Genomic DNA, 27,086 nt, shown 5'->3' on the forward strand with positions numbered 1-27,086 from the left:
GATCGGCAATCCCTAGGCTCTGTGGTTTAACCCACAGTGCCACCCGCATCCCATAAATATCCATAGATGTACCCACATCACAATATAAAGCCACTTGTCTGAAAAAGTATGGGAGAGCAATCCGGAAGGCATTTTGACTCTCCCGACAACCTCAAACATTCCTCTGCATTAAGGGAGGCAAATGGGGAAAACCTTCCCATTGTCTTTTCTGCTTACAAACCCCATCTTACAGGGGGCATTTGTGTAGGGATAGGGTGAGCCTAGGACCCGGATTCAGGAACGAAAGTATGAAGCATTCCAGAAGAACGGCCACGCTTTCCAGGTAACACAAACAGCGACCATTTTCAAGTATCCTGGCCGATGGGATTTCTGCTGCAGATCGCCTCCTATGGTGGATGTATGATGGTTTTTGGGTGGTCTTTGGCTAATGTCAAAAGGCTTTAAAGGTTCCTACACCCTTTTGTTCAGGGTCTCTCCCTCCTTGGAAGAGAGGGAACTCTGTTGCAACAGAAAAATAAAGATCTGCCTTGCTTTCCACTGGATCCTGCCTCCATCCAGTCTTCTCAGAGTGCCATGGGAGAGTTGGGCAGCAAAAGCCAAACTCCAATTTTTACCTCCATTTCTTTAGACACCAGGGGAAAAGATTCCTCTATACTCAGAAAGCATTATATATGACCGGGGCGGGGCCATTTTGTTGATGTATTTTTTGGTGTTTTTATACCCTAAGCCGTCCTCTGATTGTAGAAATAATTAACAAAAAAAAGGGTTTTCTTATTTTGAAGGGAGGTCAAAGACCAGAAAGAAAAAGGATGAAGCAGCAGAACAGACACCAGGCAGACATGAGGTCCCTCAAAAGCGGGCTTTTCTGAGGAAAGCCGACCCTTGTAGCAACAACCAAGGGACACACGACACGGGTCCCTTTCGCGATTATTTGACGTTCGAGCTCGTCCTTCCGCAAAACGAAGCAATCCGCCCCAAGCGGAGTATGAACGACAGAAGCGCCAAAGGCGCATGCGCGTGGAAAGCAGGCGCTGGGGAAAATGGGGCGGAGCCGGGAAAGTAAGTATAAAAGGCTCCTGGGCGGGGCTAAGAGCGGAGGGGGAGACTCGGTTTTTTGGGGGGGCGGGGCCTAGCCGCGTGACGATGACGCAGCCGGGCGTGAGGAGACCATAGAGACTCGGAACTTTTGCGCGGAGGCCGGAAGTGAGTTGGGAGTGCGGTCTCGGCGCTGAAGCCGCTGAGTTAGGGCCGAGGAAGTGAGGACCGACCGGCGGGGGCGGCGAAGATGGCGTCGTTCGTTACCGTGCAGCTGAAGAAGGCCTCGGAGGTGGACTTGGCCAAGCCGCTGTGCAAGTTCATCCAGCAGACGTACCCCGGCGGGGAGTCTCAGGCCGAGCACGTCCGCGCCGCCGAGGAGCTCCACAAGCTGCGCAAGAGCGCGCTCGGGCGCGCGCTCGACAAACACGAGAGCTCGCTCGAGACCCTCCTGAGGTGAGCGAGTGGGGGAGGGGAGTAGGCGCGCGCGCGTTGGCGGCGGCCGTTGGCGTCCGTTGGCGGGGGAGGAGGGGGGGAGAGAACAGGTGAGGTGACGGCGAGAGTGACGCTGCGCTCCGGCCGCGCCCTCAACCGGCGAGCCGGAGCCGTTGGGCCTCTGCTCCAGGCGGGGAAGCCGCGGACTCGCAAACGTCCCGAGCGCTTCGTTTTTCTCAGACACGGTACACAAAAAAAAGTTGCTGCCGCCGGTTCAAAGTTAACAAGATAACCTCTCGGCGCAGGGTTTGCACTCCTCCCCACCCGCCGTCTGGGAATGCGCTTTAAAACGAATTTAAACCGATACTCTTCCTCGTACTTTACCTTCCGCCCTCTTACACAACCCAGAGAGGGAGGCGCCTTCTCCTTCCTTCTCTTCGCCTTCGGTTTATTATTATTATTATTATTATTATTATTATTATTATTATTATTATTATTATTATTACCATCGTACAACTCCGGAGATCATGCTCCTTTAAAGTAGTTTTTATTCCGGAGTGGCTGCTCCGAAATAGTCGCCGCTCCGCGTCTGCGCTTGTCATCGATAACTCCCCCCAACCCGCCTCCGTGCTCTATTCTTGCTTTGCCGCTTCTCAGAGCCTTCCTCTTCCCAAAGTGCGTCGTTTCGGACCGAAGGCAAACGTCCCAACAGGGCGATCTGATGCAGGTTTCCTTGGAAATGAATCGCTGTGTCCATTAGGAGCTTATCCTCCAGCAAATGTGTTCAGAAAATGGAGCCCAAGGCTTTCCATAACGGGCGGGGCGGGGGCAAGAATATCTCTTTTCTCATGGACTCCGGTGCCCTTTCTGTTGGGCTGGATTATATAGGGATCTGTTAACTTTTCGGCAGGGAACAAAGCGATTACAGGTGGGAAATGTGTTGGGAGAAGATGGGGAAGCATTGAAGGTGAGAGGAATGCTGTCGGTGGTAAAGCAAAGGAACTTCCGGGTGTCGTACAGAAGTTTATACTGCGGAAGAAATTGATCTGGAAGGCCCAGCACAAAGCAGCAGATTTAGGTGTGTCCCTACTGCCCAGACTTTGACATAGGGTAACACAGCCTGGCATATGAAACTCTGGACTGCTGTTAGCAATGCCCTGTTTTGTAAACGCTACAGTAAAGCCATATTTTCCCGTCTCCTTCTGCTTGGCATTCTGAACTTGAATGCTGCGCAGTATGAGTGAAATAGTGCAGATTAATTATGCTCCATTTTGCAAACAGGGCGGCAACCGAAGAGAAGTCCTTTTAAACTTTTTGGATAGTCACTTCATTCTCTAGGTAGGAGAACCTGTTTTTCTGCTATATGATTTTTTAATAAATGGGCCAAGAACTCCAGCTGTCCCAATTCCCATAAGATAATTTTAAAAGGATATTATCAGAATGAAAGAAGAGTTTATAAATGATAATGCCATTAAAAATTGGGGTGGATTGACTTACATAAAGTTTAGCAATATCCTCCCCATTCCTTGCCCCTGGCCATCCCTAAATAGGCATGAGGGGGGTCGGGAGAACCCCCAGAACAGCACCTGGAGGGAGTAGAAGGGGAATTGTTCCACTAGGTAAGCAGAAATGCTTGTGATCTCCTTAGTGCCATGTTGAATTCCTCCCTTAGACTTTAGCTACCTAGTGGTTTCTGGTATGGTGTTCAATAATCCCAGAATTTTGATTTTGGTGATTTCAACATTTACCCTGAGATCACCCTGGGTAGACAATCATTAGATATCATCTGTGTTGTGATGTTCATCAGCAACCCAACATATGAAACAGGACCTGATTCCCCCCCCCCCCCCCGCGAGCATCAGGTTCATAGATGACTGGATGGGATAACGGTTACCCTATTGCCATAGTCTGACCTGGGAAGATTTGGGCTGATGGGAACCCCTATTATGAGAACAGGAAACTGGTATTGACTGGATGGTTCCAGGAAGTAGCTAATGCCTTGCTGTAGGAATTGGTGCTACCAGCTACCGTATTTTTCGCACCATAGGGCGCACCCAGTTTTTTGGGGGGGAAATAAAGGGGAAAAAATTATTTCCCCCCAGGCGCGGGGCTGGGGCGGGGGAAGCTCGAGCTTCCCCCGACCCCAGCCCCCAAACAGGCATCTCTCTGCAAGCCGTGGGAGCGCTCCCACTGCTTGCTGAGAAGTGCGCGAAGCCTGGACGCGCTGAGCTCAGCGCGCGCAGGCTTCAGCATGCAGGCAACTCTCCGCAAGCAGCGGGAGCGCTCCCGCTGCTTGCGGAGAGGTCCGCGAAGCCTGGAGAGCGTGAGGGGTCGGTGCACACCGACCCCTCTCACTCTCTAGGCTTCAGCGAAAGCCTGCATTTGCACCATAGGACGCACACACATTTCCCCTTCATTTTTGGAGGGGAAAAAGTGCGTCCTATGGTGCGAAAAATACGGTACATTGAACATGCCTGGATTCGGAAGATGAACTTCGTTGCAAACATCCCCCGCTTCTTGAGGAAAGTGGCTGCAACTTCAAGGATGCTTGTAGGAAGCTTGTTATTTCACTACATTTCAAACTGGCCTAATGCCTGGTTTTAGCACCAAAACTGCTTTAGTCACTCTTGATTGACCTGTCTTGGGGGAGAGACAGAAGGAGTACTGTCAGCCATGAGGGAGCTGGAGACTCAATGTTTCCGTGGTTTGGCTTCAGCATACGGGGCCAAATACAAAGAGTGGCAGTGAGGAGGTGTGTTTGCTTACTTGCCCTATGGCCATTTTGTCCTATGCTCTTCTGATTTGTGTATGAAGCCATCAGGAGTAGGCACCTGGAGATTTGCAGCAAAGTGCCACCAATAATTAAGCAACATTCAGCTGTGTTTCTTGCATAATCTGCATTTGGTGAATGCGCTGTGCCTTTTTTTAGTGCATGGATGTAGTAATGGCTTTAATTGAAGCCAATAAGCTGAAAATGAATCCTGACAAGTCAGAAGTTCTGTGGCGTGGTATTACTCAAATTCCGGAAATGGGAAGATACTCTATTCTTAATGGGGTGCACTCCCTCTAAAGGGCCAGGTATGTAGATTGGACTCTCTGACTCTCTTTCTGTGCACTCTGTCACTTGAGGCCCAAGTAGTCTTCATGATATGGATTGTCTTTCTCCACCTCCAGCTGGTTCACCAGCACCAGCTGTTGCTAGACAGGGGTTGCCTGGCTATGTCTCTGTCACCTGATGCCTAAATGATAGCAATGAGGTCTCTAGGGGAAGCGCCACCACAGGAAACAAAAAATCCACCCACAGTGTAGGTGGTGGTGTCACCCAGAGATAAGCCTCAGTGGGTGGGTTGATACAGTTAGCCATTACAACAAATATCTGGGTCCTAAGCTGTTTTAGGCTTCAGATGTCATGTTTAGCATTTTGACTTTAATTAGGAGCCGATCTGTTCGGATGATCCCTGTTAGCGATGTTGCCACACTGTTCTGGACTAGCTGCAGTTTCCAAGCAGTCCTGAAAGACAGCTGCACATAAAATGCATTTCAGTGGCCCAGCCTGAAAGTTTTCAAGGTGTGAATAACTGGCTAGGCACATACAAACTTGTTTTCCAGAAGTAACTCTGGAAACTGCTCTTTTTCTGTTATTAATTGGGAAAAGAAACTGCCTAGGTAAAAAACAAAGCAAAGGTTTTCCTGTTCTAAAATAAACAAAAAAGTGAGCACATGATTTTAAAAAAAATATAGTACTGCTTTATTTCAAATGCTTGGTTTGAAACTAATGCTGCTGTAAAATAAAAATTCATATAAAGAAGAGCCATAGTCCACAACCTGTTGCTCATTCACTGAAGTAATTTAGTGACTGATTTGAAAGTGTTTTTAGTGGTTATATTAAAAGCATTTTTACCTAAATAAGGATCAATATATTGATATAATGTTGCTAAAATTGCAGTCTGTAAACGTCTGCAGAATGCAAAATAGTTATCTCTGAAGTGCTCACATCTAACTTAGATCATGTATGATCTAGTTGAAATTCCTGCATTGTTGTTTTCTTGGTATGTTGATAGTCACTTTATGACTTTTTATAAAGCAACATCACTCTTATCCTTATGCATATTTACTTATTTATTTCAGATACTATGATCAGCTGTGTTCCATAGAGCCAAAATTTCCATTTTCTGAGAATCAGGTAATGCATTATGTCTCGTTAAACATTGTTTTGATAGGCATTGAAATGCCCCAAGAGCGGCATGAAACTGAGTGGATGGCAGTTTCTGTTCATGTGTATGAGACTGAAGTCTTATCCTTGAAGAACAATAGCAACCATTTTATAGCTGTTGTATACGTGGAAAGAGGGACTGGCTTCACAAGCGATTTGCATGTGTATAATTAAATGACTCCCATTAAAATTAACGACAGTTCAAATAACTTTACTGTGTTCAACATGCTTATAGTTATTAATTTGGAGTGGAGGCTGCAAGTCCAGATGTGCTTTTGCTTGATAGAAGAGATTGACAAAGATTGCTGTGAATGTGTTCAGAGCCCCCATTTTCATCAAACCATTGCTGTTTTCCTGACAATTTGTTCTGCATTTTGCTTAATAATGTAATTCTTACTTTGAGCTTTAAAACTTTTGTCTGCATTTGGCATGTATATTTCTGCTTAGATTTTCTTGGAACGCCTGCATCAATTTACCCCCCCCCCCAAAAAAAACCTGGTACCCTCCATGTGTTGTTGGACTACAGTTCTCATCATCCCTGACCACTGGCTTTGCTGGATGGGGTTGAGGAGCCTTGGAGTCCAGCAACATGTGTAGAGGATGGGGAAGACTGATCCACATCTTTCTTAAAACTGGAAATTAACTTTCTGTTCTCATACTTACAGATCTGTGTAACCTTTACCTGGAAAGATGCTTTTGACAAAGGGTCGCTCTTTGGAGGATCTGTCAAACTTGGTAAGCTTCTCCTATGAAAATGAAATTGAGTTAAATTGTATAGTATTGAGATACAGAAAAATAAGTGAAATTTGTACAGCCTTTCAATTCATGTTTTCAGTCATCTTTTTAAAAGATCAATATTTGAAAGAAGCCATATATTTATATTTATCAGCTGGCTGAGCACAAGCAGGGGATTTCTGAAAATGTAATTCTATACATAGAATGCAGGCATATGTTCTCTAGCTCAAGGTTGAGTTAGGTTTTTTTAAAAAACGCATTAAGGCATTTTTGAATTAATTAGAATATTTATACTTGCAAAACGCATACTTTCCATGCATATTTTCTTTCAGCTTTGGCAAGTTTGGGCTATGAGAAGACTTGTGTGCTGTTCAATTGTGGAGCATTGGCTAGCCAGATAGCAGCAGAACAGAATCTTGACAGTGATGAAGGATTGAAAGCTGCTGCTAAACATTATCAGGTATTTCTTTTTCTCTCTAACATATGATTGAAATTGCTATTAGTTGTCTTGAAATTTGGCCATCTATGATTTATTCTATGTTCAAAAAGCTACACCTTGGTTGTGGGACAATGACCTTTCATTGTTGGACAAGGTGGTGAGAAACATGCAATGGGTTTATTCACTTTGAAACACAACAAACCTGGATTTAAGTTGTAGCTTTGCCATATATAAATTGGCTGCCCTAGGGCATCATGCTACATTTCAAATCTATTCTGGTTCAGATAGGGAACCAGCAGTCTGACTTAAAAGGGAGCAAATCCTATGAAAAGCAGAGTTGGAACTGCATGTGTTCACTTTTCTTTGGAATATGAGAGGCTGCTGGGTAGCAAAGCCTAACTCACCCTATTCTGTTTTTGCAAACTGAGGAAGCATATGAAACAGCTAACTGTATCATGGCAACTGTCTACACCATCTGTCTGGTACCCTTCAGTTTTTTTGTTGTTATTATAACTCCTGTCAGCCCCAGCCAGCATGATGAGTGGTCAGGAATGATGGGAGTTGTAGTCCAAAACATCTGGAGGGCACCAGGTTGGGGAAGGCTAGTCTACATACTTCAAAAGGTCTGAGCTGCTGAGGGAAGTACTTAGGCGTTAACTCTGAGATCATTGAAGGAATTTGGAAAGACATCAGTTGACACCCTCACTGTTTGCACAGATGGGAGTACTGTCAGTTTTTTTCAGATGTCCTGAAAAGAAACAACAGACAACATTCTTGGATATCGACACAGACATCACAATGATTTAAATAATTATACTTTTATAGATTTCCCTTTCATAGCAATTTAAAACTGGCCGCAATATAGTTTTCTAATACAAAGGAGGTATATTTTACGGACTTAGAAAAAAAATGTGACTTTTGAGCTCTCAATGTTTAAGCAGCATTGCCTCTCTGTCTTGCTGCAACCTCAGAATTGTTGGTGTTCGCATCACTCGGTCTAGCTCAAAAATCTGAGTTCTACTAAATACAAAACCAGCAGAAGCCTAAACATGCAATATGTTTGTTCATCATGATATCAAACGTGTCTTTAATAGAATATCATTTTCTCTCAAGTTTGCTAGTGGTGCCTTCCAGCACATTAAAGATACTGTCCTCTCGTCATTAAGTCGAGAACCTACAGTGGACATCTCCCCAGATACAGTTGGAACACTAAGCCTAATCATGCTGGCTCAGGCTCAAGAAGTCTTTTTTCTAAAAGCTACCAGAGGTATGTAATGGTCTACTTGTAATTTTTACATTTCAGTTTTTTGTTTTGCTAGGAACTACAACAATTAGCATTGCTCCTAATTTCAATGAAAAGCTTTTCAGTGTGGTCAGCTGAGCAGTCCCAACAAACCTAGATCTGGCTCATGAGAAGACCTTTCCCAGAGTTTGGAGAGGATGTCCCCTTCTGGCTCTGGGGAGGGTCTCATTGCAAGCCTGCAAGTGACGCTTTATTGAGGCTCTTCAGGTTTCTTCTCCCTAATTCCGGATTTCTGGGGCTACGTGTAAATTGAACACACGTAAATAGGGGTTGCCTGTATATTCCACTGTGTCCTCTAACATGCACATTCTGCAACCTTATCTGCCACCACAGCTAAGGAGCAGCTAGTGAACCACTGTCTTTTATTAATTTACCTTTAGTAATGTAGAAAATTGATTGGGCCACTTGATAAATTTATTTCATATTTTGCTCTATTTATATATGCATTTATATCCCATCTTAAAAAAAATATTACAATGCAGCAAGCAAAATATTATGAGCAATAAAATCTATTAGTAATATGCTGCTGGTTACAAACAAGCACAGCAACTGTTTGTTCTGGAGCTGGTCTGTTTTTTATTAAGATCATGTATTTCTGAAAGCTTAATAAGATTATTGTGGGCTAGTAGATTGCCAGAGTATTGACATTTGATTTATAAGTTTGAGTAGAAAATGTGGGGAGCAGTAGTTGTGGGGGGAAGCATGGATCATCATATGCCTTTTAGAAGTGCATCAACCATTTGGATTATTTGCAAAGCACATTTGAAGATGCTATAATATAACTTTCACACAACAGCCTAGTTAATACTCGGATTTAAAAATTGTGGTTCAAAACAAGACATGATTAGAGCTTGCAAACCCTGGTAAGGCTCTTCTACCAAGTTTACGTTGTAGATGTGGAATATAATGTCTGATAACTGGAATTCCTTTTGGAAATCTATTACTTGATTTAGACATTTCTTAGAAATATTATATTCTATTAATTCAAAGAGATTTGAATGAAATTCTTTAAAAGGCAGTAAGTTCCTAAAGCTAAACAATGTGGCTGCTTTAGTGTACATAAAATATTCAGAACTTTTAACACAGATCACACATTTCCACTGGATTTTAATATGGTCTTACTCTTGTAAGTTGTACATGCAAAAAGTACTGCCTTGCTACTGCTTTGCAAACTGTCATATGTTTTAATGGCATCTATATTTTGTTTTAGATAAAATGAAAGATGCTATCATTGCTAAACTTGCAAATCAAGCTGCTGACTATTACGGCGACGCTTTCAAACAGTGTCAGTACAAGGATACATTACCCAAGGTTAGTAACTTCCTAGTGAAGGCGGCTTATGAAGAAAGGAAAATTTAGGAATCGTAACTAAATTTTGAAGAACCCCACATGAAGCCAATGAATACTTGCTAATTGTTATAGATTTAGGAAAGCACATCGATTCATTCCAACTTGTTGCTTCAACATTATGTCCTTCAGTTAGACAATCTGGTTTATTTATTTAAATTTATATACTGCTTGATTGTAAAAAAAAAAACAACCTGTAAAAAAATGTTTTACAAAATTTTTATTTGGGATGTTTCTCTGACTCTCCCCCTCTGCCTGGGAATGTGGTTTCAATTCTTTACTAAAAAATTAATTCAAACTAACATACTTTGTAATGGAACTTATGCTTCGGTCTTTACTGTACCATTCTCTTTCACAACCAAAAAACTGATCTTGAGATAGGCTTGGTGGCAGTATGCGTGTGCTGTTGCTTGATTTCATGGCTTTCAGAAACAGGTAATAAAAGCAAAAATGTTATTTCAAACTTCCTCCTTTTCAAGATGTACGTTAGCTGCACTTGTGTCTCAGTTATTTGGATGCAGTCTCAACTCTAGAGTTGGTGTAAGGGCCTGTGTAAGTGGTGCTTTTGTTAGGAGACATTGCTGCTGACTTGGCTATTAATACTTAAATTTTCAGAGGGGCTATGTTTTCAGGTTCAACAGCCCTCCTTTTCCTTGATCTAGTTGCTGCTTGAGTTCATGTGTCAACACTTTTTAAATTAATTTAGTAAAAGGGCTGGGTGTTGCTTTTCCACTAGATTTGCCCCTTTGCTTCATGCTCAGCACAGCTACTGAGAGTGAGCTAGGAAAGGCAGGAGGAGCTGATAACAGGATGGACCTTGGAATATGTGCACTGGTATGCAGTTCAGTAATTATGACTCATTCATTTTATGCCAACTTACACCTTGTTTACACGTGCAACACATATAGCTTATTCTGTGTCAAACCTTAAACCTGGTTGCAGGTGGAGATCATTTTTAAAGACACTGTATGTTTCATAGGAAAGCAACAGGTTTATAAAACGTTACTGCATTCTACTACCACATTTTGTTGTGTGTGTAGACCAGACATAAAGCTTTTTGTAGACCAGACATAAAGCTTTCTTTGGAAGAATGTTTTAAAGTTTGAATTCCTGTTGCACAAGCACTTTCAGTGAGGCTGGAAATAGAGGATGATGTAACCTCTTACGTAATCATTGACAGGGAAGTAATTAGAAGCTGCTTCAGCAATTGGATCCATTTTGCTATGTTAGTCAAGTTTACACATACTGTCTCTTCCACATCGTCATATCCAGCAACTTCGAGATGAATTCTTCCCATGTGAATTGGCAGATCACAGGGATTCTCAAGAACGACACAATCACAGTAGTTCCTCCTTGAAGAATTATGCTCAGTGGATCTCTACCTCTTTCTGTGCAGTTATGTATTTAATATTCAGTAAGAACTTAAGCCTGCCAATGGCCCATTTAGTCCAGCATCCTGTTCTCCCAGTGGCCAGGCAGATTGTGGGGAGCCTGAAAGCAGCACTCTCCTCATGTGTGATTCCTAGTAAGTGCATTCAGAGACCTCAGGCCATGGAGGTAGAACATAGAGATTGTGGCTAGTAGCCATCAATAGTTTTATCCTCCATGAATTTGTCTAATCCTGTTTTTGAAGTCACCCAAGTTGGTGGCCGTCATAACCTCTTGTGGGAGCAAATTCTGGAGTTCTCCATGCAGTATGTGAAGAAATTCTTTCTTTTGTCTGTCCCGAATTTTCCAACATGTATTTCAACATTACTTCAAGTTCTAGTGTTATGAGAAAGGGATAAAACTATTTCTCTTTCCACACCTTGTATAATTTTATACACCTCTTTCACATCTCATTTTGCCTTTTCTCTAAGCTAAAAAGCTCCAAATAAGAAAAAGCAGTTGCCATGCAGAGAAATAAAGCTGTGCATAGATGCATATGTGGACTGACCCACATAACTCTGAACCTTGTAACTGGCAAAAATTGGCTCTACATTGCTCCTTTGTGTGATCTTATACTGGCTTCTGTTCATATAGTTGGAACTATATGGAATAGCTGGTTGGCATCCCAGTTGTACTTCCTCATTCTTATTTGAGTTGTTAATCTTTGTTAAATAAGATTACTAAGCTTGGGTTCAGCTAGCTGAACTGAACTCCTAAGCAAATTTAAAATGTGCCCAAATTATATTTATTTTTATACAGCACTGTGCTCATACTTCCACCAAACTTCATCCATGTAATGTTACATGGGTGGGTGTCCATGGCTTCTCATGTCTTAACCTTTCTAAACCATTAATTGGGTGACTCTAATGTCCTGTTCTTCTTCCTCTTTCCTCCTGCATCCCATGTTGTCTGTGATGGTTTATGTGGTTGGACTTTCCCCTGGTCAGTATTTTTATTTCCAGGAGGTGTTTCCTGTTCTGGCAGCAAAACACTGCATCATGCAGGCCAATGCAGAATACCACCAGTCTATCCTGGCAAAGCAACAGAAGAAATTTGGTGAAGAAATCGCAAGATTGCAAGTGAGTAACGTCATTTCCTTTTTAGAATGCTGTAATTGGTTCTGGCTCTAGAAAGATTTAAGTATATTGGGGGTGTGTGGTTCTGAAGACTTTTAAAAATCATCTCGCATCTGATTTCAACCTCAGTTAGGAGGCTGAAGTCCAAGCCTGACACAGTGTTAACTAATGTACAGTGGTACCTCAGGTTACATACGCTTCAGTTTACATACGCTTCAGGTTACAGACTCCGTTAACCCAGAAATAGTACCTTCGGCTAAGAACTTTGCTTCAGGATGAGAACAGAAATTGTGCTCCAGCGGCATGGTGGCAGCGGGAGGCCCCATTAGCTAAAGTGCTGCTTCAGGTTAAGAACAGTTTCAGGTTAAGAACGGACCTCCGGAACGAATTAAGTACTTAACCCGAGGTACCACTGTATTCCATTTTGACAGTAAAAAATTAACTGGATGATAATTCTATAGGATGAGACAGAGTTTCTCAAGCTGTGTTCCGCAGAAGCAATCCAAGAGATTGTAAAAGAAAGTTGTGAGATTCATTGAGCTGCAGCCACGTGTATTAAATGTACCACTCGAGCAATTGTCCTGGAAATCATTTCCCCTCGCCATGCTTTCCAGGGGTCGAATCAGTAGTGGTAGGCAGAGCAACATTGCTTCCCTGGCTTTCCAATGTTAATATGCTCCTGCCAGTTACCAAAGGCCAGCTGCCTCCAACCTCCAAATCTCAGTATCCAGCAGCAACTTGTGGTGTTGGGAAGCCAGGTAAGCAATGCTGCTCTGCCCATGACAACCCACAACTGTGTTAACAGTGCCATTCAAGCACACACCACGAGAATCCTTTCCTCTCCCATTAGCACATTCTATTGAACTGCAGTCTGATGGCAAGAATTAAATATGCTGCTTCTTTAACATAGTAAGAACTGTCTCAGATAAGAGCCAAAGACTTGAAGGTTGACAGACAAAGCACAAACCACCTCCCTTCCAAGGAGGTGAGATCCACAGCAAAAATAAACATTTTAAGATGGAAGTGGCTTTCATTACCCCTAGTGGCTTCTACAATGACATTGAAACAAGGATAATAACAATAAGGTCCCAGGGTGGTGTACAACGTTAAGAACTCATTTTATGGAGCGTAATAATGAAAACATAGCACAAAGCATAATAGTAAAATCATCATCATAACTATCTCCCCAACACCACACCTTTAACATGCCATAGATTATTTAATGGCCAAAGGCCTTTGTAAAAAAGGAATGGTTTTGCCTGGTGCCTAAAGCCATGCAATAATGGCACCAGGTGAGCCTCTCTGGGGGGAGCATTCTACAAATGGGAGCCACTACAGAAAAGGTCTCTTCTTGCATTGTCACCCACCGAACCTCTTAGGGAAGGGGGACATGGATGACAAGGGGGACATGGATGACAAGAGCAGAGTCTGGGTCAGTTTGTATGGGGACTGGTATTGAGGTTCTGAGCTTTGTAAGGCTTTATAGGTCAACACCAGCACTTTGAATTGGGCCCAGAAACTAATTGGCAGCCAGAAGGCCGGATTGGCGTTATATGCTTAATGTGAATAAGTGTGTGTGTGTATATACAGACACATTTCTGTTTATAGTACCAAGCTTTTTGTCTCTTCATATTTCCTCTTCCTCCTGTTCTAGGAAAAGGTGGGTTCTGCTGGTTTTTTTGCAGCAAATATATTGTCACTAAAAAGGCACCTGAGCACTATAAGAGTAATGTGTTCTGGACGTACTATGGTTTATTCATTTTTATTGGGTTTATTTTTTATTGCTGGGTGTTTGTTAGGGACTTTGACCTAGCTTGAAAAAGAAGTGTATCTTTGGGGAATCAGTTTAGATATGTAACTCTACTGGCATTGAAAGTTTCAATCCCATATTCACTTACATGAGAGTAAGTCCCATGAAATACAACAGGGCTTACTGAGTAGGCATGTACAGTATTGCACTGTAAAAGAGGATATCTGAACATTATGTTAGAAAGCACTGGAGTAGAAACTAAAGATTTGGTTCTGTAAATTCCTGGCAAACACCTGGCAAACTCTTTCAGATATGTATATTACCGTTATAGTCATGATTGTTTCTGTATTAGACATTGCAGTTGTATGTAGAAACCAAGTGTTAACTTTAACTTTATTTTTAATTTAGCATGCTGCCGATCTAGTAAAAACAGTGGCATCTCGCTATGATGAATATATAAATGTAAAAGACTTGTCTGATAAAATCAGCCGTGCACTTACAGCTGCTAAGAAGGACAATGACTTCATCTATCATGACAGGATACCTGATCTTAAAGATCTAGAGCCTATTGGAAAAGCCAGTCTTGTGAAAGCCACTCCAGTTGTTGTCCCCTTGAGTCAGAAATTTACTGGTAAGCAGGCTTTTTATTGCAATCTACCATTTAACATACATTACAGCCAACAGTAACTTTCTAATTTTTGGACTTATGTTTTTGGACTTACCACCTTTTCACTAAATGCTCAAGGGGGTGTATTTTATTGCTATTGTGAGATGTATTGGTAATCTTTCCATTTTGAAGATGGACTAACTGCTTCTGAAAAAGTTTAGTTTGCCTATCACTGAGCAGTTGCTTATTTATTCACCTGCACCCCACCTTTTTCCCTGATGGGACTCAAGGTAACTTACACATAAAAATGCAAACTGCTAAAAACAGGAAAAAAATTTAAAACAATTAAGCATTGTTAGAAGTAAAACTATATACATATATTAAATCTATTAAATCCATGCAGATAATTTAAATTAAAACATTATGGCAACAGCCCTTTCATTAAAAGTCTGTTTGCAAAAGCCTGTTAGAAGAAAAATGTTTTGAGGTGTTCTTGTCGATACTTTGCCTGTGTTAAAATTTTGGTTGAAAGACTTCCCTTTCCAGAAGGCAATGGAGAGCATGTGCTGGTGGTTTGATCTTTCCAGATAAGTACCCTGGGGAGGTAGAGCTATAAGCATTGGGGTTTTTCGGTCATCGTAGTAATACTGCTCATTTTATAGATTTGTTTGAGAAGATGGTTCCCCTGGCAGTGCAGCAAGCTCTCACTCTCTACAACCAAAGAAAGGCAGACTTGGTTAACAGATCAATAGCCCAGATGAGGGAGGCCACCAATCTGGCAAATGGGTGAGTTGATGATTCTGATGTCTGACTTGGTAAAACATTGCGTTCGTTTGGCATGCCAAAGAGATACTGTTGAATAAAACAGAAGTTCAGTATTATTAAAGGTACGTTTTCATGTCATTTAAATTTATATGTTGCCAAAATTGTGTTTGGCATTAGTAGAATACAAGAAGTCTTCATTAGTAGTGACACCATCAAGTATTTTGTGTGTGGCAGAAACCACACTGGACAATTTGACTTTTACTTCAACGATACTTGATACAGACAGGCCCTCCCCCCGCCCATTTATGCATGTTCAACCTGGAAGTGACCCAGAAATGTCTTCGCTGAAACATCCCTAAAAGGGTGAGGTGGGCATTTGCAGGCTTTTTCAATGGGTTTCCATTATATGCAATTTCACCTACGTGAGCAGTTCTTTGGAACGTAACCTCTGTGTCAGTTGAGGGCTGCCTGTAATTTTACTTTTTGGCTACAGCAAACAGAATGGTACAAGAGAAGACAGTATATTCTTATACATTGTTAAAAGGGAATGTTAACTCCCAACAAACTGTCAGTCAAGTGTCTTTAAAAGCTGGTTGATGTCAAATTGTCCTTCCCAGAGTGCTGGCTTCCCTCAATCTCCCCGCTGCCATAGAAGATGTTTCTGGGGATAGTGTTCCTCAGTCCATTTTGCAGAAGTCTAAGTCTGTGATTGAACAGGGAGGCGTCCAAACTATTGATCAGTTGATGAAAGATCTTCCGGAACTGTTACAGAGAAATAGAGAGATTCTGGATGAGGTAAGCCTACAATAATACCAATAGTCTACACTGTTAGCACTTCAACTTACATTTTACCATATTGTGGTAGTGGCAAAACCTGAGCTAATAAATTCTCACACTTTCTTTGTTTATTTACAAGAAACTAGATCACCATATGTTTTAAAAATAGATTCAATTTGATTGGATTCCAAGATTTCAGTGTATGTATATGCATATTTCATTTCTCATTAAAGGGATGCAGGTGGCGCTGTGGTCTAAACCACAGAGCCTAGGGCTTGCAGATCAGAAGGTCGGTTGTTCAAATCTCTGTGAGGGGGGTGAGCTCCTGTTGCTCAGTCCCTGCTCCTGCCAACCTAGCATTCAAAAGCACGTCAAAGTGCAAGTAGATAAATAGGTACTGCTCTGGCGGGAAGGTAAATGGAGTTTCTGTGCACTGCTCTGGTTCACCAGAAGCGGTTTAGTCATGCTAGCCACATGACCCGGAAGCTGTCTGCGGACAAACGCCTGATCCCTCGGTCAATAAAGCGAGATGAGTGCCGCAACCCCAGAGTCGTCTGCGACTGCACTTAACTGTCAGAGGTCCCTTCACCTTTATATGCATATTATGTGTGTGTGTAAAAATATGCATTGGGTGTTCATAGGAAATAGGTTTTCAAAGCAACACTGGATTTGTTTCATTCTAAAGACATTGGATGATACCCAGTTCTGGCAGTCTGCTTGCAGAACAACTGTTCTACTAACTAGGAACCTCATTTTAGCACAGAATGACAGCCAGATCCAGTGGATGTTTTCCGCTTGTGAAAGATAGTGCACAGTGACTAACACAACTGCTGCTATCATAATTCTTAGTAACGGTTATGCCTGTGCACTACTGTTTGCTCAACGAATGCTGCAGCTTTCAAAACCTCTTGCACAAACACTGTTGAATTTTGCCCACTTGGTTAAATCCAGACTAAGTTGAAATTGGATGCCAGTCAAATAATTGGGTAAAGTTAATTATGATACAGGTGAAGCCTACGTTCAGCACACTTTGCATGGATTCAGCCTTTTTTATGGTTTGAAGTTATTTAATTAAAATATTTTAAAACGATTTTAGTCCCTAAGGATATTGGATGAAGAAGAAACAACAGACAATGAGCTAAAGAACAAGTTCAAGGAGCGTTGGCAAAGAACACCATCAAATGACCTTTATAAGCCTTTAAGAGCAGGTAATATTTGTTCTTCATAACCTGGTACTGAGTTGCTGAAATATATTGGCATGAAGCTGAATTCTGTGTTGAGATTTATCCCAAAAGGGATTGGAGTGATAAGGAGAGATATCAGAGGAAGCAGAGTAAGAGCACCATTCATTGGACTCTGAACAACAGGTGGCCTCTTCTAAGTTCCTCTCTGGTCTGGTTACCTAGGTTTAGCACACCAGTGGCAAAAAGTAGTTGTACTATGTATCAGTTCAGTATAATTCAGAATAGTAAGATTTCAAATAATAGGATGAAATGCACCATATTTGCTTACTCTTTGGGGAAAGGTGCAGAATGAAGATAGGAGAGCAACTTAATTCTATACTTCAGAATTCATTATGCTGAGGAACCTTAACTTGATTCATTACGGACCCCTTCAACTATTTTTAAGTTTTACTCATTGTCTCACATTGTCTGCAGCATGTGTGCTTTAATTATTGAGACTGATTTTATTTTATTTTTTGCTGCTTTTATTTCTTGTATTTTCTTGTATTGCAACTTGAAATCTGTGGAATTAAGATCGTAATATGATAAAGTATGATAAACATAGCAATAAAAATAGTTAAAAATCATACAGCATCTAGCATAATACATTGCAGTTGTTACAACAGAAAAATCATTAAGGGTAGACCCAGACAATCTGCAGATTCGAGTGGTTCATGGGGGTGGGTGAGTTTGAGAATCATACCTGTTTTTATAAGTTGTGTGCTGAATTATTTTTACTTTAGTGTTTTACTGTTTTGGAGCCAGCCCTGGGATCATCTGATGAAGGGTGGACTACAAATTATCTTTATAAGTGGGTTTCAGTCAATAGAATTGTTTACATTCACACAAACACCAATTTACTATATTTTTTTAACACAGACCAAGTTTTTAAACTAGTAATTGTACAGTATTTTGTGTATTGGTAAAAGAGGCATGCTTGAGCATCGAATGAACCTTTGTATTTTTATTTTTTGTAGAGGGAGCCAATTACAGCAATATCTTGGATAAAGCTGTGCAAGCTGACAAACAGGTTAAGGAACGTTACCAGTCGCATCGTGATACAATTTCACTATTATGTAAACCAGAACCAGAACTGAATGCAGCAATTCCGTCAGCAAATCCAGCAAAAACTATGCAGGGAAGCGAGGTAAGAGATTTAGAAATTGCATATAAAGTTTCTTAACAATTCTTAACGACTCAGTTCTTGATTGATAATGTTCTGCCTTAACAGTTGTTTGAGAGACTGCTTAAAACAGGCTTCTTCAACCTCGGCCCTCCAGATGTTTTGAGACTACAATTCCCAGCATCCCTGACCACTGGTCCTGCTAGCTAAGGATCATGGGAGTTGTAGGCCAAAAACAGCTGGAGGGCCGAGGTTGAGGAAGCCTGACTTAAAACTTAGGGTGAAGGGTTGTAAAAATCTTCCTTAGATGTTACAGGAGCACTGTTAAAGTGCTGCTTTCATGGGTTCATCTGACAATGCTGCTGTAATGACCGGAAGCTTATCACAGACTAGTCAGGGCCAACTGCTCAAGTACTTAGTATCTGGACATTGTTTCTGATCCTGAATGAGCATTGGAAAAGATGCGTTTGCTTGGCCTCAATCATACTGTGTTGCATCTTTAGACATTAAAATGAGGAGAACCATTGGAAAAACACTGCTAAAGATAATGCAACACAACCGCCTAAGAATTACTTGTACAGTGGTGCCCCGCAAGACGAACGCCTTGCAAGACGGAAAACTCGCTAGACGAAAGGGTTTTCCGTTTTGGAGGCGCTTCGCAAAACGAATTTCCCTATGGGGTTGCTTCGCAAGACGAAAATGTCTTGCACGTCCCCGCGGGTTTTTTCCGCTCCCCCCCTTTTCCTAAGCCGCTAAGCCGCCTATCAGCTGTTCCGCTGATAACCCGCTTAACAGCTGATCGCGAAAAGCCGCTAGACCGCTGTAGCGCTAATCCGCTAAGCTGTCAATGGGCTTGCTTCGCAAGACGAAAAAACCGCTAGACGAAGAGAATCGCGGAACGGATTCTTTTCGTCTTGCGAGGCACCACTGTAGAATAATTCTACCTGGTTAAAGCAGTGGGAGAGATGTGACAATAGAGCCCAGTTTATCAGCTTTGATGAGAGACCAACTGGTGCTTGCATTTGCTTGTTTTCCTCTTCCCGCCCCACCATTTGTTCCATGTGCTCTGTGTTTTTGCTTTTTGACTTTGTAAGCCTGCAAGCAGGGACTGTTACCTTTAAGACTTAGCAAATTTTGTACATGAGAGGATGCTGTTAATTTTAAAGTTTCCCAACGCAGCACAGAAACCTAATAATCTATTAGGAAGAACTTCATTTGAAAGGCAAAATTAATGAGACACAGGAGATTGGGGGTTTTTGTGTTGTGCTTTTTACATAAAAAATTTCTGCAAGGCCTTCCCAGATTACCTGAGTGTCATGGCATGGAATGGAGAATGGCCTATCCTGTTTGCCGTCCCCACCCAATCTATCTGATATAAATTTATAGGTTCTTGTAAGCAGCTCATTATCATGATCCACTTTGTAATTAAAAGCAAAAATCAGAAAACTTCACGGCCAGATCTTCTATATGCCATTTCATTTTGCCTCAGATTGGTCAAGTCTGTGTTCTGTGATGCAACAAACTTGTCAGTGAGTTGTCCTCTGTAAGGCCCAGCCTTGCTAAGCTAAGTATTTCAAAAACAACTGCTAGTTCTGACTCTTCCCTTTCTGGTGCATAGTGGAAAATAAGACTTAACAAGTGCCTCAAAGCACCAACAGTTAATTGCACTTTGCTTTCTAGGTGGTGAATGTCCTAAAATCCTTGCTAGCTAATCTGGAAGAAGTGAAAACGCAGAGAGAGCAATTAGAGAACGATCTGAAGGCAATAAACTTTGACATGACAACAAAATTCCTAACAGCCCTAGCACAGGATGGTACTTTAAATGAAGAAGCCATTTCTGTCACTGAGCTGGATCGCATTTATGGTAGTCTCACCCACAAAGTACAGGAGACCCTGAAGAAACAGGAGGAGCTGCTCAACAACATTCAGGTAGTCTTGTCTTCTTTGTGATACATTTTAAGGGCCAGCTTGGCACAGTTGGTACCTGGGGGGCTGGGTGCTGGTAGTCATTGATTTCAGTGTGCTTGTATCAATTCAGACTTGCAGCCGCAAATATTTTTTTCTAGTAGATAAATGTATTTATCTTAGTAGAGATAAATGCCTATGGAATAGTATGAACTTTGTGAAACCCTCTTAAAATGCTTTCTTTTTTCTCATGGTAGAATTCACATCAGGAATTTTCTAAGATGAAGCAATCAAATAATGAATCCAATTTAAGAGAAGAAGTTCTAAAGAATTTAGCTGTTGCTAATGACAATTTTGTGGAACTTGTAGCCAACCTGAGAGAAGGCACAAAGGTATCGTAAGGTCCATCATCACAAAAAGCAATACCACAGGTTTTATTTTATTCTTTTCCCTGGTCTGATTGATTAGTGAGTGTCAACGGGTGCAATGTAAAGCATTGCAAAAGCCCACTTGAATAAATGTATATACTATATTCTAGAGAGAACGTAGGTCTTGAATTATAAAAGTTGAAAATGGGGTGACATTTCATGTACTTAATGCTACTTTGATGGGATGGGATGAAATGCCACAAATTTCGGAGCAAGGATTTATTACCCATAATGACAATAAGCAATAAAACTGAAAGGGAGAAATTCTAAACGAAATACAAACAAAAAAATGGAAGTTTCGGAAATGGCATCCCTTTGAGTTATACAGAACCAATAAAGAAGAGTTCTTAATATGCTCCTCTTATTGCAGCCTTGAGTCTCCTTTGAAGTTAACACCTGTAGCACCTCTTTTTAGCAGAGAAATGGGAAGATAGGGAACAAGGAAGAGCGAAAAACTAAAAAAGAGAATGGAAGCCCTGGTAGCGTGTTTATGTTGGAGGTGTATTGTTTTTTGTGTTAAACCGAAGAATGTTTGTTTATTCATTTATTGCACCTTTTATCCCACCTTTCTCACAAGGAGCTGGAGATGGCTTGCATAGTTTTCATTTAATTTCTACAACAACAACCCTGTAGGGTAGGGTAGGTCCAAGGTCACCCAGTGAGCTTCATGGCTGAGTAGAAATTTGAAGCCTGGTCTCCCAGGTACTAGTGGGGGTGTATTGTAATCAAAACATTCTAGAATTGCAAATGGCAGAAGGGAGGCAACAGAGGAAAGAGGTTGGGCTAACAGGAACAGTATATAATTTGTTACAGTGATACTTGGCTTAGCACAGTAGATATGGTATACATTCCCATTGTGTACAAGGTACATTATGTGTCCAGTCGTTGATGTTGAGTGGACAGCAAGTTTTTTAAGCTTGTAAAACCAGAGCCTTTGTTCCATCTGAAGCACATGCATCTTATTTAGGGCTCTTTGGACCAGAATGTAATGTAGTACGATGTGAAGAAATGGTAAATCATGGTCATGAGAATTGTTAGCTGACATATATGGTTTTCACGCTATCCCTTAAGCACCTGCAGACTGTTTGCATATAATTCCTTGGTATGCAGTTCCATGTTTGCTTTTCCTACTGGCGAAGCTGGAAATAGCAGTGGACTAAAATGTTTCCTTGTCATCAGTTTTCTCATTTCTTGGAAATATGACATATGTCAATATCCAGTGCTTTGTTTTTAAAATGCTTCTTGCTGGTGAGTAGTCACTGTTTTCTTCCTTCCTAGTTTTACAATGAATTGACTGAAATCCTTCTGAAGTTCCAAAACAAATGCACTGACATTGTGTTTGCACGCAAAACGGAGAGAGATGAACTTCTGAAGTAAGCTTGCTCCACCTTCAAATATTAGATGATATTTCATCTTAATGGTTTTCTTAACTACCTTTGAGGGAAGAGTTCCTTCCAGTCAGGGGGACTTGAGATCAGAGGTGACTCTTCAAATGATAAATATGCATTTATTGTAAATGCTTGGTAATAATCTTTGAGAAAATTACAGGAAATACTTAAGTCATACTGCGGTAACTTATTTATGTGTGTCAAGAAGTTGGCCAATTAGTAAGGGCTAAATATGTATATATTATGCATAGAGCCAGCTATATTCTTCTATTCTGGTGGTGCCCCAACTTAAAAATTGCCCATGGTCTTGGCAGATCACTTAATGATTTTTTCTGCCTTTTGTAGCTTATGTCATGTGTTTAATGCTATGTGGTTTTTAATAGGATTGCTACTTCTATTTTTAAAGCTCTGTGTTTTATTGTATTTCATAGAATTCAAAACGTAATACAATGTAAGAAAGAACAGGAGTTGTTAAAATGAAATTAATACAGACATTTATTGCGATGGGTGCGTCAGTTCCCATCTTCAGCCACAAATCCAGACATGCTGTGGCCCACCAGAATGAAGCTCACAGACCACAGTTTGGGGATCAGTTTGCTCTATTTCTTACAAACATGTCTCTGGCATTCTGCAGTTTTTGAACTTTTTTGTCTGCATACTTTAGGCAGCAAATTTCATGTGTGTGGATCCAGAGAAGTACATACAGAGTTTTTCTTACATTCTAGAGCTGCTGTGGTCTCTTTGCAGCCTATTTCAGCTGTTCTTCAGGGTCACGGACGAACACATCCCTTGCATGAGCAAATTGGGCACTTTTGACAAGCTATAGTGTCTGAAGTTTGGAGCATGGTTTTCTTTGCAATAGAAACAACATTTTTGCTTCTTTCAAATGCCATTTGATCCGAAAAGGCCGTATTTAATTCTGCTAAGCTTTGGTGAGATTAAGCTGAACCTAATTGCAGAGGTAATTTGACCAGTTTTATAATAGCTTGGTAGCTTTCTCTGCAAAGACCCTGTGTAGGTGTGTATCGAATATTAATTCTATGTTGGGGGGGGGGGGAAATATTGCAGCAATCTATTTTATGCTTCAAATCTTATGAAAAACATTTTCCTTTTAAGAGATTTGCAGCAAAGTATTGCTAGAGAACCCAGTGCGCCTTCTTTTCCTTCTGTGCCTGCATACCAAACTGGAGGAAACAAACCTCCAGCATCATCGACTCCAACTCCAGCTCCCAGAACCAGTGTGGTAAGTAAAGGAGCCATTTAAACAAATTTATAGTGTTATTGCCCTCTCGTCACAGTACATTACTGTGACCAGCCGTAGGTACTGCATAGCTGCTTCTTGAATGAGAAACCACCTGTTCTGTGGTGGCTGCTACTGCAGGTGGGCAGCATTTCTGTTTGCTTATTTAAATATATACGATACCACTTACCATTACAAATCTTGAAGCGGTTTATCAAGATAGAAACGATTTTAAAAAATAATAATACATGAACACAGTTTCAATAAAAACAGTGCCCCAGATATCTCCAATACTATAAGGCAGTTGGATTAGTGTTACTAGTCGGGGAAAACCCAAGCCAGCAAATAAGTTTTTCGTAAAGCATTTCAGTGGTGGAGCATTTCAGAATGTAGGTGCCACTGTGAAGAAGGTCTGCTTTTGTGTTGCCCCCAGGTTCTGACACCATCAGCAAGGTCTGTACCCTCTTTGTCTCGCCCTTGGACCTCTTGCTAGACAGCTCCCCTTCGTCCCAGGCCACACCTGTCAGCGACCCAGCTTCACGTCCCCAGTATTTATGCCTGACTAGAATTACTACTGTTATGATTAATAATTGAATTTATATACCGCCCTATACTCAGAGGTCTCAGGGCGGTTCACAGAATAAAATCAAAATGTAAAACCACAAAATACACAAAATAAAAACAACAACCCAATAACAGCCCCCCCCAAAAAAACCACATTTTAAAAGGGCATAGGATCCTCACAACATTTAAAGTAAGACAATTAACAAACCTTGGCAGGAGCCACTCATTGGAAAGACTGTGATCTCAGAAATGTCTGCGGCAATATTTACTGGCAACCAAATTGGCAGGGTGAGGAATATGCCCTTAACCTCTGTTAGAGGATGGAGAGAATGGGTGGGTGTATAAGGGACTATTGGAACTAGCACAAAGGTAACATTTATATTAACTGGTAAAGGTAATATTTGTATCCTCACTGGCAGGTGGCCCCCAGAAGGTTATATGGCCCTTGGGATTAAAATATAGGGAATAGGTAGCATGGCCCTGGGTTGTTCAGAGCTAAGACTTGAAGCTTTGTTTCTTGGCTCATGTTACCTATTGATTTTCAGAGCCTATCCTGTTTAGTGCCACACACAGATGATAGCATTGTAGTTTATGTCTATGCAGCGCACACCTAACTCCACTTTTCTTATTTAGGCCAGTAAACCACAGCCCCCAGCACGCCCTCCCCCGCCGGTGATTTCTTCGGCAAATGCACTCTCTACTCCTGTACAAGCAGCCATTGGCACAGCACCTTCTCCGGCTGGCTCTACGGCTAGCACAGCACCTTCACAGGCTCAGGGGCCGCCTTATCCGACATATCCAGGATACCCTGGGTAAGTTTGCAAAGAAAAAAAGAAAGAGTTTAAGCACCACTTGAGAGATTAGATTGCTCTTAATTATTCAGCAATAGTCTTCTTCTTTGACGATCACTCACTCATAGCCAAGTAAAGATTGTCTTCCAAAAACAAGGTCTTAACAGTGAGTCCGTAAGTGACTGTGGAGGCCAATTCTGGATCCGCATGTCCTTCCACAGTGGGGACATAGGTTTCTGGGTGGGAGCTGGTTACGGTGAGGGTTTGCCAAGTGCGCCTTCCTCTTAGCATGTTTCTCCCTTTTGTCCTGAGTTCGAGCGTCTTCAAAGCCCATGACATCTTTGGTAAAGGCTGTTATCCAGTTGGAGCACTCGCAGGCCAGTGTTTCCCAGTTGTCAGTGTTTATACTCCATTTTTTTAGATTTGCCTTGAGAGAGCCTTTAAACCTCTTTTGTTGACCACCAGCATTATGCTTTCCATTTTTAAGTTTGGAATAGAGTAGTTGCTTTGGAAGACGTTAATCAGGGATTCGAACAAGATGACCAGTCCAACGAAGTTGATGTTGAAGAATCATTTCTTTGACACTGGTGATCTTTGCTTCTTCCTGTACACTGGCATTAGTTTGGCTGTCTTCCCAAGTGATGTGTAACAATTTTTTGGAGACACTGTTGATGGAATCTTTCAAGGAGTTGGAGATGGCGTTTATAAGCGGTCCATGTTTCACAAGCAATAGTAGCACCAAGTTAAAGCTTAAGAGTAGAGCTCTTGCTAGTGGAAGTTATTGTGGCAGAAGGATGTCAGAATTGGATCTCCCCTTGAGTATTAAGACCCTATTAAGGATTCCAAAATTCTGGAAAGCTGTTTTGGAATCCTTAATAGGGTCTTAATACTCTAGGGGAGATCCAATTCTGACATCCTCCTGTGCAGAAGGTTTGATGGGCTCTGGAGGGGGAGATCCTTCAGAAGGCCAACTGGAGAGGTTTATGTGCTGTGTGGTATTGTAACTGTTCATCCTGCCACCTTTTGTTTTTACAGATACTGCCAGATGCCTATGCCAATGGGCTACAATCCTTACATGTATGGCCAGTTCAATCTGCCATACAATCCTGCGGCTATGTACCAAAATCCTGGACAAGCACCGTATCCAGGACCACAGCAGCCTGGATATCCTTACCCACAACATCCTCCGCAACAGCCTGGATATCCTTATCCACAGCAATAACATATCTGCAAAGAAGCACTGCTTGTTATAACTAAGAGAAACTTGCAATAAGCATACTAAATCTTTAGTTCCAGTTAGTGTACCTCGCTGTATTGAAAACGCTCCGTAACTTTTCTCTGGTTAGGTTCTCAAACATTCTGTGCTCCCGATTGGATTCTGACTGTATTAAACCTCTTAAAGGATCAGCAGGCTGCATCTGTAGTACGTGAACAGAATTAGATTACAGCAAACGGTGTGAACTACACTTAAACCAAAATTCTTTATTAAAAAAAGTAATTTCCTATAAATAGTATTTGGGGTAATTGAGATGAAAAGCAAAAGGAATTGCACTGGGTGAGATTTAGTCCACAAGACTAAATGCGGTTTCCTTCTATATTTTGCTGGTTTGTATTTTGGGTATCAGTTTAGCTCACAATCAAGACATTGTAAATCTTAAGTATAACATAATATTGCATAGAGATGGTTTAGAAATGTTTAACAGTAGATATTTCTTACTACCCTATAACTGGTGTTATGTTTCTGAAGTTTGGGTGCACTTTTTGGCGTTGGTTTTTGAAGCCGAGGTTTCTGCTAAACACTCAAGGATGGAGATTGGTTGTATTTAAGTTCCTGTAATATACAAATGATTCCATAGATCAATATTATGTTACCCCAGAATGAGCAAGAAAAATAAATAAATCTGCATATTTTTATCGAATCTTTCAGAAGACGCTTTCAAGTTGTAAGATGTTCATCAGTGATGATTTGCAAAAAAATGTTGCTAAATTGCTATTCATGACTGGCTGAGAAGTAAAACACTTGACATTTATTTTGATATCTTGCTCCTGGTTTATCTTAAGTGGTGTCAACCTGCTTGAACTGCTATGAATCTAATAGCACTGTCTTCCATATCTTCACAATACCACATTTTCCCAGTCCATGCAGGCATAGAAGGATAATCCCACAAAATAATCATCTAGGTTCACATGTTAAACATAGGTTTCACATATCTGAAATAATAGTTAAAAATCAAGATTTTTGTTTTTAAGCATGTGGGTTGAATCTAGGTGACTTGGACTAGTGTAAGCACAGACGTTTGCTGTAGTTTCATTTTAAAATTTGGATGGATTCTGTCCCATGAAAGTCAACCCTAGAGTTAACATCCTGTACCTCTAATGGTGCCTTTGATGCTAGAAATGTATGCATGTCCAGTGGCAAATATTGTTGGACAAGACAGAAACTTGCCAAAAATCTGTCTCAAGCCCAGATTGAAAAGCGCACAAAAGCTTAAACAAGTTAAGGCTTGAATTTTC

General features: G+C 41.3%; 1 protein-coding gene across 3 annotated transcripts; it reads left to right on the forward strand.

The window, feature by feature from the left end:
- The first annotated feature begins 1,171 nt into the window (after positions 1-1,171).
- PDCD6IP (programmed cell death 6 interacting protein) lies at positions 1,172-26,602 on the forward strand. 3 transcript variants are annotated; one of them, XM_028749992.2, is made up of 18 exons: positions 1,175-1,491; positions 5,599-5,653; positions 6,349-6,418; positions 6,751-6,878; positions 7,971-8,124; positions 9,371-9,471; positions 11,883-12,014; positions 14,170-14,392; positions 15,031-15,154; positions 15,751-15,928; positions 17,007-17,118; positions 18,111-18,280; positions 19,937-20,185; positions 20,419-20,553; positions 21,868-21,962; positions 23,094-23,220; positions 24,415-24,593; positions 25,608-26,602. In XM_028749992.2, the coding sequence occupies exons 1-18, from the start codon at positions 1,286-1,288 to the stop codon at positions 25,792-25,794; spliced, it is 2,625 nt and encodes an 874-aa protein (XP_028605825.2). In that variant the 5' UTR covers positions 1,175-1,285; the 3' UTR covers positions 25,795-26,602. The 3 variants fall into 3 exon arrangements, with proteins under 3 accessions (XP_028605828.2, XP_028605825.2, XP_028605826.2); XM_028749993.2 differs by having other exon boundaries at positions 1,176-1,491; positions 11,898-12,014; XM_028749995.2 differs by lacking the exons at positions 23,094-23,220; positions 24,415-24,593; positions 25,608-26,602 and adding an exon at positions 22,703-23,052 and having other exon boundaries at positions 1,172-1,491.
- The last annotated feature ends 484 nt before the right edge of the window (positions 26,603-27,086 follow it).

This window comes from Podarcis muralis, chromosome 12 (genome assembly GCF_964188315.1).
Source record: "Podarcis muralis chromosome 12, rPodMur119.hap1.1, whole genome shotgun sequence".
Lineage (NCBI taxonomy): Eukaryota > Metazoa > Chordata > Lepidosauria > Squamata > Lacertidae > Podarcis > Podarcis muralis.